The sequence below is a fragment of the Sebastes fasciatus genome, chromosome 14 (genome assembly GCF_043250625.1).
Source record: "Sebastes fasciatus isolate fSebFas1 chromosome 14, fSebFas1.pri, whole genome shotgun sequence".
Lineage (NCBI taxonomy): Eukaryota > Metazoa > Chordata > Actinopteri > Perciformes > Sebastidae > Sebastes > Sebastes fasciatus.
Genome location: NC_133808.1, coordinates 27,840,095 through 27,852,527, shown reverse-complemented (window position 1 = coordinate 27,852,527; position 12,433 = coordinate 27,840,095). Strand labels below are relative to the sequence as shown.

Here is a 12,433-nt window from a genome sequence, read left to right as displayed (position 1 = left end):
CTGTTTTATCAAACTGCAGCCAAGTCGAGACAGTGAGTTCTGTCCTTGGTAATAGTTCACATAATGAAAACACTTCAGTGACAGCAGTATGACATACTGCACTAAACTACATATAAGGTCACTTTAGAGAAGCTGTTTGTTCAGCTCCACTACAACACCAGACAAAAGAGCAGCAGAGTTTTATAAAGTCTTTTTTGATACATTTTGAGGTCAATATTGGGGTAATTTGTCAGTAATGTCCAAAGAAATTTCAAATATGCTATTTCCTAATTACCATGAAATTTGCAGACCTGTAAAATGAAGTGTTTTTCTAATTCAGAGGACATCTGTGTTAAGTGTAACCTGCATACGACTGTAATCAATCATAAATATCATACCTCACGGAGGGAGCATCACTTCTAGTACATGAATATTGATTAGTGTGTGTGTGTGTGTGTGTGTGTGAGTGTGTGTTGTCTCTCTAAGGTGAATGGAGATAACGTAAGGACAGTTCGAAAGAGACGGAGAGAAAGAAGAGATGAGGGAGCATGAATAAGTGATGGGGTGTTGAAAGGGTGCTGTGTGTCTGTAGGGTTATCTACAGGGAGGCTGCGCTTAAACACACATACACACACTTGTATACACAGAGAGAGAGAGAGAGAGGGATGAGAGGAGAGGAGGTGACAGAGGGCGAGAGAAGCTCTTAGCCTGTACTGAGGCGCTTCGCCTGTCAGCACATATCTGCCTCAAAGCAACATGAAGAGCTAAGAGCGAGAGAAAAGGAGAGAGAAAATGCTGGAGCGAAGGAAAAGACTAACTCAAGAAGGTGTGAAGGGACGAGTGAGCTAGAGTTAATGAGAGAGAGAGAGAGGGAGAGAGAGAAAGAGAGAGAGAGAGAGAGAAAGAGAGAAAGAGAGAGAGAGAGAGAGACAGAGGGAGGGGGCGTCTCATCCTCTCTCTCCTTTAAAGACAGAGCCGGTCGCTGCTGTCTCCTCTCAGTGGCACCGCAGGCTGGGGAGGAAAGCACTGGTTGAAATTTATCTCTCTCTTTTATTTTGGTTTTATAGCACCAGTATCTTGTCTCACCCGTTCACGCATCATTCACTCTCCCTCCAGGTGATCACTCCGTTCCGTAGGCTCATCCTCTGTGCCGAGAACAGGAAAGAGATGGAGGACTGGATCAGTTCACTGAAGTCCGTCCAGTCCAGAGAGCATTACGAGGTAAGAAGCCCTTTTCCAAATCAACCATCCGTGTAAGTCTGGTCTGTGTGTGTGTGTGTGTGTGTGTGTGTGTGTGTGTGTGGTGAGGGAAGATGGAAGAGAGAGATAATGCTGCAGGAACAATAGATCTGAGTTTAGGCGTATCCTTTTTTGGAGAAGTGATGTTGCTGTTTTTAACCTACCTGAGGATGTTCCTATAAGTGAATGTAGACTAGGATGAGCCCAGATGGGTGTGTAAAGAGTAGTGGGAATAAGAGTTGCATGTTATACAGCCCACAGAAGGGGATCCAATAAGTAGTTTATACAAGAAGCAACACTCTCTATCTTGAGATTCAGACCCCCGAAGCACCAGCAAACACGCACAGTCACAGGTGTACAAGTCAGAGATACAGTAAAGAGGACACACACACAGTATCATCAGTATCAAAACTGTATTGTGCACATGTATTATATGTTCAAACACAAAAAACAGATGCTGACCATCATAAAGCACACGTCTGATTCTGCAACAGCCCAGCTCATTTACACTTGATAACACCTGAAACACCTAATTTTGTTGCTCGGCTTTGTGATCCAGGAAAGGAAGAATATAGAATAACAGGCTGCTGTCGCTGCATGTGCCGTCAAACAGACTGTGCAACTGTGTTCTGATATTCTGCCGTCAGCAGAAGATGCAAGAGGAATACGAATGTGTTGACAGTGAGGGGAGAAAAGGGGGGAAGCGCAGGGAGACAGCAGTACTGCATTTTAATGGCTTTGATTTTGGGAGGGAAATCTTATATAAGACCCCATCCCTCACCCCAATTTACTGCACTGCAATGCAGCAAGACCCCCAGAGCTCGCACTCCACAGGGTGCATACGTGTGCACGCACACACACACACAGTGCCAAGAAGTCAAGCATTTTAATAAGTGTGTAGAATCTGAGCGTCCCAGTTTATAAGTTCCACTTATGAAACACAAACTGTACGCAGGGCTGAGCCGACTAGTGCAGACGCAACGCCCACACTTATGCAGCTCCACTCTCGGTGGGCTCCCTCCATACACTAATGTATAGAAGCATCCAATTTTCCTGAACAGGTGTCGCTTTTGTAAAATCATGGAGCGGCGGAGTCGCACTAATGACTGTCAGCTAGTGGAGGGGTTTCTCCAGTGGAGTCCTGATGTGTGCTTTCTTTAGGCCAGGTAGTGTCATCACAAGGCTCCTATAGAGCAGCAACACTAGACCTTAAAACAGATTATCATTATTAGGGAAAGCTGATCAGAAGGAATGAATGGACTGGATGTGAAAAGGTGTTGGTTTGTGTCTGCTGCTAGAAACAGGTGGATACAAGTTTATTCTTATTTTTTGTGTTAAATTATGTTTCTACTTGCAATTATAATGAAAACTACATTAAAGGGTAACTCCGCTATTTTTCAACACGGACTCTATTTTCTTATGTTTTTGAGTCTAACTGACTATTAGCAACAACAATTTCTGAAATTGGTTCAGTATTGAGCGAGAGCGCTCTAGACGGTACTCAGGGGCTGCATTGTAATTCCTTTAGTGCAAACTGGCACCATCATTTATGCCATATTCACACCAGAGCAGCAGCGAAGTGCAGCCTGCGGCAAGCTGCCATACAGTGTCTATTAAAAGCTGCGTTGGCCATTCTCATTTGATTCTGCATCCAAACTTAAAGTTGGGAAAAGTTAAACTTTTAGTGGCGAATTTTGTCCAGAGAGGACCTGCAACCAATCAGTAGACAGATCCTGTGACTCCTGTGACATGTCGATCTATGTTACAAATAATTTTTTGACGCCTGAAACACATGAACGCGCCTCCCGGACGCAATAATATGTAGTTATTTCGGCGAGCCACACTTCGCCGTTGCCTGATGTGTATTTGCCGAGAGGAGAAGGAGAAGTCTCGTTCTGAAATCTGGCGAGGTGACGTGTTGCCAGAAGACAACAGTGGAATAGTGGAATACATTAGGTGGAAACGCGAGTGTCAGACGGGCAGAATTTGTTGTGGTGAAGTACAGAAAGCGTAGCTTAGTGTTATCTAAAAGATTTTCAATGTCATGGCTGAATATTTAGATGATTTCGACTAGAGCTGCAACGATTAATCGATTAGTGGTCAACATTTAAGTTGATCACCAACTCAATTAGTCAGTTTGAATTCTCAGTTTTTTCTGGTTTCTTTACTCCTCTGTGACAGTAAACTGAATATCTTGGACAAAACAAGACATTTGAGGACGTCATCTTGGGCTTTAGGAAACTCTGATCAATATTTTTCATAATTTTCTTTTCATTTTATAGATCAAACAACTAATCAATTAATCAAGAAAATAATCGACAATGAAAATAATGGTTAGTAGCAGACCTAATTTGGTTTTGAATTTGATGGACGCCTGTATTTATTTGAGCCAGAGTATACGGATATTAAGATTTCACAACGAGACTTCTTGAGCGAGACTTGGACACAATAACAAACAGACTGGATCAAGTGAAAGGTCAGGAAAAGGTTTGATTTCTCTGTAGGATCCTTTCCATAATGTTGTCAGACACTTATAATAACAACCTGTCAGTGGCAAAAACAAAATCTTTTAGTGAACGTAATGTTACATCGACGCTTGTTTCACGGCTGCTGGTTACAGCGCCGCTCTCCCTCAATATTGGACCAATTTCAAAAATTGTTGTTCCCCATTAGTCACCAAAGTTACCCTTTAATATGAAGTCATTAGTATTGAAACCTACAGTAGATTTGTCATAGTACATTTTTCTGCACTGTGCTTGCCTTTCTGTGACTGTCATCCCAGTGCTGCCAACCTGTTTTAACCTCTCCTTTGCCAGACGGCACAGTTTAATGTGGAACATTTCTCAGGGATGCACAACTGGTACGCCTGCTCCCACGCACGGCCCACCTTTTGCAACGTCTGTAAAGACAGCTTGTCTGGGGTCACGTCTCACGGCCTCTCCTGCGAAGGTAGGTAGCACACACGCAACACAACACACGCTAGTACACATGCCGTCTGTCAAACACGTGAATGCTAATTTGCTGGTTTGTTTTTAGACGAGTACTCACACACAGTGTTTCCTTACATAACACCCTTTTAATACATGGCCTTTTGAAGCAGCTCTCACTCATTTATTACATCTCATTACTGGCTCTTGGATGGACTTCCTACTCTCTGTTTAAAGATCAGACAGCGTTGCAACAGATAATTTGGAACTGCAAGTCTGGGAGTTGGCAGCTCTTATAGGAAGGTATATGTTGCGTAAGGACTCGTGAGTCATTGAAGTGAGAAAACTCTTTGTTCGGTTGTCTGTCCAAGTGGAGCAGATTGGATATACCCGAGCCAGCGTGCAGTCTTTGAAACGCTCTCGGTTGTGGAGTTGGATGCCCATCAAACTGTGAGCCTGAAGTAGAGGGAGTGAAAAGAGCTGGTGGTGAATTGCCATTAACGCTGTCACAGTTTCTATCCATATGCTTTTATGTTAGATAAGCTTTGACTCACGCTATCTGAATTTCATTTCTCGCATATCTCCATTTACCCATGATGACGGAGGAGAAAAAAAACCGACTGTTAACAGATCCTGTGAATGACGCCACATCTCCTCACCTCGTCTGTGAAAGAACACTGACGTGGGGCGCTAAGAGGAAGGGGGTTGACACGGGAGGTTGACACCATTTTTTTTTTAGCTGGTGTAAAGTGTCGGTGATAGGCAGCAGACTTTAATGAGCACCATCTGCATATCCTCTCACTCTAATTTTGCTAATGTTCCCCCTGCGAGGGCGTGCACGTGGTTGCGTGCACGCGTCTCATGTATGTCTGTATGTGGGAAGGCAGTAAGAGCCTCTCCACTCAGAGCTCATTATCCTCTACACAATGAAGCCCTCTTGCATCCAGAGCACAAAGCTTAAAGCAAGAGACACGGAGAGATGGAGAGTCATTAGAGCAGCATCAAACTCTTGTGATCTAAATCAGCTTATCTCATCTCATCAAAACACTGAGTCAAAGTTTATAGCGGAAACACGGTAGTTAAAAAAGTTCTTTTTATAGAACTGTCACTTAGGGCTGGGCAATATGACGATATATATCGTCAAAATGATATAAAAATGTCTATCTTATATGTTTTCCTTTATCGTTTCTATCACAATATAGGCTAAGCCTATTTTATTTTCTCCATGATTTCACTTAAAACCGTTATGTTCATTTTGCACTCAAGTTCTTAAAATGAGAAAATACTCAGCATTCGTCAAGTTTTTAATTCACACAGGAGTTTAGAAAAATAGGATTTACCATGTCATTATTTAATATAGACTATTTATCTATTGAATTACCAGAAAACATGCTATATCGTGATATATATCATTATCAAAATATGAAATTACCTATAATGTGATAGAAGATAGATGTTCCTCTGTGTCCTCCTAGTGTTCCTATAATGGCATTTTGCAAGACTTCAACGTGCCCGAAGGGAAACAACCAATCAGAGCCGAGCAGTCTCTACAGCAGCTGTCAATCACTGCTCACGAAACTCACGAACTCCGACCAAACGGTCAAACTAGGCAGCGCTGATCAAATATGAATCAATATTCTGTTACTGTAATGCTTATTTCTCACCTCAAATGTTTTCAGAAACATCTTGTAGTGTACTGTTTAGCTGTAAAATGAGAAAGTTTGTGACTTGACCGCCAAAATCAAGCACCGTCCGTAGAAAACATTGTCATTTTACAGCTAAAAATAATAACTAAAATATGTTTATGAAAGATTTGAGGTGAGAAATAGGCATTATAGTAATTTGACAGTTTGATCAGAGTTATGCAAGCTTTTATTGACAGCTGCTGTAGAGACTCCTTGGCTCCGATTGGTTGTTTAGATTCGGGCATGTTGAAATCTTGCAAATGTCGTTAGGAGCACTAGGAGGAGGAGAGGAACCTGATCTGTCTCATCAGGCCTGTCTCCTAAAAATGATATTACCATACAACTAAACTGCATTCTCAATTACATTTGGAAGGAAACATATTTTGTCGCGGAACACGTTTGTGTCTTTGACATATCACAAATACGTTTGTAAGTCTGCAGACGGCCGCAGCGAGTGATGTAGCACAACAAGTGACGCGCAGTGCAAGTGACGCAATATATTAAGCGGACATGGTCCAAAGTTACCAACTGCAGCTTTAATGGAGCTCTTTATTGGCTTCATAAGTATTCCATCTGACATTTTCTTTTATGTAGATTCATTAACATTTAATATACAGCACTTATGTTAAGAGCACAGGAGTTGCAGTACAACCCGATAGCATCCTGCTGATGTCTGACGCCGGGCAAATGAGAGACAGCGAGAGGAGGATGATCGCACATGAGAATGAGAATGTGAGGATGGAAGAAAGAGAGAACAAAACAGAGGAGAGGAAGAGCAAGAGAGCGTCTCTATTAAACGTCGAGAGCAGCCAGTTTCACAGCAATCAACACGGCTTAAATTTCCCTTCGATTTCCTGCGCAGGATGGTCGGGGGATTGATTTGTGCTTCCTAGCCACAAACACACACAAACACACACACACACATAGACACACATCTCTATTTCATCATCGCACAAACACTCACTCAGCTACACACGATGTTTTCCTCCAGTCTGCTTGGTGAATGCTCAGGGTTTGGCCTGGCCATTAACAGGCAGCGGTATCATGTCCTCTGAATTCTCCTAATGCTCTGCTAATGTTCCCTAACAGCATTTAGCGGTGGACTAGATTGAAACATCAATTGTTGCTCCCGGATATGACTCTGACTTAGTTTGTGTAGACTTCCTATAATGACAGGATCGTGTGTGTGTGTGTCGGCGCTATGTGTGAGCATGGGTGGGGTTGCTGGAAGCAAGTCTGGTGCTAAGTGCCTCATCCTTAATGGAGAAAAAAGTGAGAGCAATCTCCATCTGCCTATACATCTTCATGGGAACCATTCACGCTCCATTTACATTTCACTTTTGAGTTTCTTATTCAGAGCAGCCTGCATTAAATACATTAAAGTCCAATGTGTGAAATGTGAAAGTGCTTCTCTTGGCCTTACAGTCTCTCATACGTATACTGAGTGAACCTTGACAGACGGGCTGATATTAATGTTTTAAAAGTCACTTTGTTTCCTACTGAGGTATACAGCAGGATCTCTGTGACGTCAAGCATTTTAAAGGAATAGTTGTTCATTTTGGGAACTACGTGTATCTGCTTTCTTTCTTGCGGAGAGTTACTGTACATGAGAAGATTGATGCAAATCTCATATCTGCTAAATACGAAGCTGGAGCCAGGAGACGGTTAGCTAACGAAGTAATCCAGCAGGTAGTGTTTAATATGGATCTGGATTAACCAGCCCTGTGTGGTCCAGGGTTCAGGTCTTTCTTAGCCTGTTGCTGGTTACAGATAAATGGATTGAGACCTGTGACGTGGAGCTCAGCTTTGCTTCTATCTGTCAGATATGTAAGTGCAGAACAGGCTCAGGGAGGTTAGTAATTACACCCACTGACATCTCATTAAGGCTTGATTCATTAGAACACTGTACTTTGCGGGGTGTGTCTGTTCCTGAATCGTGCATCAGCGTCCCGTGTTTCACAGCTTTGAGAAGAAAGAATATGAAGCTGCTGAGTTATTTTAACTGATGTTATTAAAGCTGGAAAACATCGTCAGTCTGATAATGTGTTGACTGTTTTGTGTTTTTTTTACAGTGTGCAAATTCAAAGCCCACAAACGCTGTGCTGTCAGAGCCACTAACAACTGTAAATGGACAACCCTGGCTTCCATAGGGAAGGATATCATTGAGGATGAGGATGGGGTAAGTTTGCATGTGAAACATTAGCTTGGCATGATTTTAGGAGCTGCTAACTGTGTAATTAGCCTTGTGTTCTACTGTCAAAGTTAACGCGAGACTAGCGTGTTAATGCAAATTAATTTTAATGTCACTAATTTCTTTAACGCATTAACGCAACTTGCGATTTTTAGGTTGTAGTGGGCTCAGTTTTAAAGCTAGAGTGAAGATGCTGGTATCATATGAAACTACAAAACCTCAGAAATCCATTGTTACCGACCATGTCATACTAGCTTGTTGCGAAGGAGGTAAAATAATGCTCCAAAGTTACACTCAATTTTGGCGAGGAAGAACTTGCATGGCCATTTTTAAAGGGGTCCTTTGACCTCTGACTTTGAGATATGTGAATGAAAACTCTGAGATGAACAGAATGAAAACTGCATCTTATTAGATAAAACAGATGTAGACAAACTGCATAATTTGCATATCTTATCGCAATACTCGCAAGTATCGTGATAATATCTTATCGTAGGGCCTCTGGTGATTTTCACCCTGAATGATAATGCAAAGTGTGTTCAAATCAGTGCGCTTCAACACAACTTGTTCATGCTCATGGATTCATCAGTATCAGAAAAAGACTAAGAGATTTGGAATCATTGTAAACAGAGAAAAGTGCTCCTAGAAGAAATGATAAAATTAGACGTTGTAAAGTGTTGAACTGTGTGTGTTGAACCCGCAGATTGCGATGCCTCACCAGTGGTTGGAAGGAAACCTGCCTGTCAGTGCCAAGTGTGCCGTGTGTGATAAGACGTGTGGCAGCGTGCTGAGACTGCAGGACTGGCGCTGCCTCTGGTGCAAAGCTATGGTAAGACATCTGTCGCATATGCATAATGCTTAATTTCCCCCCATTTAAAAAGGATTAAAATGACACAAGAGGTTGATCATTTGAATCGTAATCGGAACATTTTAAGACAACCAAAAGAATCATCTCAGCGTTGAATGTGGCTTGTTGATAGTCTCATATTTCAAAATGACTGAACTGTTTATGTTAATTGTTTGCAGCATGTAAGCTTGTAACTGCATCTCATTGTTTATTATGCTGGCAACCACAGTCAGGACATAACATTTCATAAACACAGGCCAGTTATAGGCTGACTGATGGTTCCCACTGTCTGTTTTCCATTTATCGATCTATTTTTTGCTCCTTATTGAGTAACGTCTTCCAGCTCTGTCTTTGGCAAAAGGTCGTCTGGGTGATCTTTCTTAACCTGCTGCAACGGTGACACAGACCCAGTTAAGCAGCAAAAAATGGATGGATGTTACTGGAGCAATCCAAGCCTTCAGCAGCAGCATTTCCTCACAGTCTGAGGAGTATAAACTCACTTTTGACTCACTTGTTGTATAACCTGATGGGTCACACAGTGGCACTAAACCATAGTATGTCTATAGTTGTATATATATTATTCTATCTGCAATAGTATTCTCCGTTATATACGACAGCTTATAAGGGCCATTGTAGGCCGAGGGAGGGCGGTAATAGTCAAAGAAGAAACTTTGAATTTTTCCGAGATTAAGGTGGCAAATTTACGAGAAAAAAAACATAGACTGTATATAGGAAGTGGTCGTAGTCACCGTGACGTCACCCATTGGTTTGTGGACTGCCGTTTTGAAGCCTTTGTGTTGTCAAAGATAGAAGTTGTTCGTCTCTACTTTAGCTGTAACTTCTACAATAATACTACAGTATTTACTCATGTTCATAAAAGAACACAGAAAGAACATGAAAGAAAACGTGTATATGTATCTTTCAGGACCTTTGTCTCGCTCGGAGGCCATCCTTACTATAACAACGCTACTTTAGGAGCAACGAAATTTGATGGTTGCTGGCGTTACCACAGTTTTGCACTCTTGCACTATTTGTCTGAGTTGTTTTTTTTCTCATAAATTTCTGACTTAATAATTTCAAAAAATTTGTGAGTCTTCTCTTGTAAATTTAATCTCAGAATATCCAAGTTATTTTCTTGTAAATTTACAACTTTAATCTCAGAAATTCAAATTCTAATACGGCGTCATAGTTATATTTATTTATTTATGTTATTAATTTTTTTTATTTATTTATTTATTTTACAGGAACAGTGCACATTACCTAATATTACTGTAAAAATGCCAGTGTTAGCCACATGGCAAATGTTCCACTATTGTCTCTTAGCCAGATGTTAAATTAACCATTAAAATAGCAATGAAGCAGACAAAATGCAAAATGTTGCCATTCATCAGTCAATTTCTTTTAAATCCCCACACCCATAGGGAAATGTATGTCATTGCTGTTGTACTTGTACATGAGAGAAAAGATAAGAAAGTCTTCAGTCTAAATGGATCTGTTGTATTTGCTGTCGTTCTTCTAGGTGCACACAGCCTGTATGGACCTGTACCCTCGCAAGTGTCCTCTTGGTCAGTGCAAAGTCTCCATCATTCCCCCTACGGCGCTCAACAGCATCGACTCCGATGGTAGGCACCCCCGCCACACACACACACACACACATACACACACACACTCACGCAATGTAATCACGCTGACTCACTCAAAGGGTCAGAGGTTGCTGCCAGACGGCACCTATGAGCAATCGTTACATTTCAGAGATGAACAAATGAGATTTCACCCCATTTAGTGGGCCGATGTCGTCTCTCTGAACTCTGACCTTCTGCTCTGTCACATGGAGCGAGGAGAGGCAGAGTGTGATGATGTCACTCTGGTTGATCAACGCCTCTTTTTTCCACTACACCCACCTCTCCTGTAAACTGCTGGCACATGTGCTGGAAAACGGAAAGAGAAAGACAATATCATTATGTTCTCTTCGGGTAATTGGTCTCGGCATCAAATCCATACTTTGTTACTAGCTTCCTGTTAGTCCTGTTAGAGAGCGGGACAAGGCGCTGGTACGTGTTCCAGGAAATTGCCAGTTTCTTGTACAGCGAGGTGGTTAAAAATAGCCCTATCTGACAGGACGACACACACCTTTGTCAGGGCTTAAAATAAATCTGCATCTTGAGCCAAGATGTGTGTGAGAGGAGAATCATAATTAGATGATTCCCCATTGATGACAGAATGGACACACACACCCATCACGTAACATTTCATGAAGCACACAGACATCACAGAAGAAGAAGAGCTCTGCAGATGGCTGCAAAGCACCCTGAGGCTCCCTCCAGGCTCTCTGTTCAGCATAGTGTGTCTGTATTTCTTTGTTCTAACCATAAACTGAATATAAAGATGGAAGAAGTGAAGCCAAAATATCCCGGATACGGGTGCTGCCATCCTGAGATTTTGATGTCATTTGGAGGCAGAATCTCGCAGTAATGATCGGGCGGTAGAGCCGCGGTATCGAGGTCCCGCCTACACACCCGCCCGAGCCAATCGCGAGCCGAGAACGGCCGCATCTTGTCAACGAGAGAGACTCTCAGCTGTCAATCATGACATCACACTCCCTTTTTATAGCATCAAATCACTAATTAAAACCAAACTTATAACACTTGAACAAACATCAGCGTGATAAGAAGTACATAAAATGACAGAAACCATCTTTGGGGATATTTTATTTGACGTGTACTTTGACTTTTTAGTTTGGCTCATGTCCCATCTGCTAACATCGCGAGGGCGGGATTTATGAGCTATACGGCAGCCAGCCACCAGGGGGCGATCCAGATGTTTGGCTTCACTTTTGGGGAGCTGTCATGTTGTCCATCTTTATATACAGTCTATGGTTCATGCCATAGACAGCATAGACAGCTGTGATTGACAGCTGCTCTGAGTGAAGTAGTCACAGCCGAAGGCTCTGAAATGTACGAGAGAGGAGATGTAACTTTAACTTTCCATAACCGTCACCAGTCTGTGTAACAGAACATGTGTCAGTTTGATCATACGTACAGTATTTATAGAGATGTTATGGTCAGTTGTTGTGTCTTTCTAGCCAAACAGCTACCGTGGTGCTAATATAGCAGCTAGGTGGCTCACGCTAGCAAGCTGCGGCCGGACTCGGCTCGTGATTGGCTCGAGCGGGTTTGTGGGCAGGACTTTGATGCCGTGGCTCCAGCCCTCCCGATCACTACTTCTCAAGATGGCAGCTCTCGTATCCGGGATATTTTAGGCTTCAATTCTGTACAGTGGGAGGAAGTGGCGACGCGTCGTCCATCTATATATATATACATGTATATATATAGACTATAGTTCATACATGACGACTCTGTGTATAAGTCTGTCTGTATACATCGGTGTGTGTTTGCATGTGTGTGTGTGTGTGTGTGCTTTCCAGAACCCACATTAAACCCATTTTAGATGGAGATCAGCACCTGCAAGACAGACTCAGATAAGCGTGTGTGATTGAATTACTGTTTCGGAAGCCAATGGCTGGCTGGCTCTCTCACACACACACACACACACACACACACACACACAC

The 12,433-nt window shown here is 42.3% G+C and overlaps 1 protein-coding gene across 16 annotated transcripts in view; it reads left to right on the top strand.

Moving 5' to 3' along the window:
- The window catches only part of dgkh (diacylglycerol kinase, eta), a 65,912-nt gene that overhangs the window by 31,979 nt on the left and 21,500 nt on the right, over positions 1 to 12,433 (top strand). For 15 of the 16 annotated variants that reach the window (XR_012596953.1, XM_074657683.1, XM_074657685.1 and 12 more), the window contains 5 exons: positions 1,096 to 1,200; positions 4,035 to 4,167; positions 7,903 to 8,009; positions 8,722 to 8,847; positions 10,385 to 10,487. Coding sequence is in view for 15 of the 16 variants with exons in the window: in XM_074657683.1 (XP_074513784.1) it covers positions 1,096 to 1,200; positions 4,035 to 4,167; positions 7,903 to 8,009; positions 8,722 to 8,847; positions 10,385 to 10,487 (574 nt within the window). In the remaining variant the exon portion in view is untranslated. Of the gene's footprint in view, positions 1 to 1,095; positions 1,201 to 4,034; positions 4,168 to 7,902; positions 8,010 to 8,721; positions 8,848 to 10,384; positions 10,488 to 12,433 lie in introns of those variants that run through there. The other variant, XM_074657688.1, reaches the window with a different exon arrangement.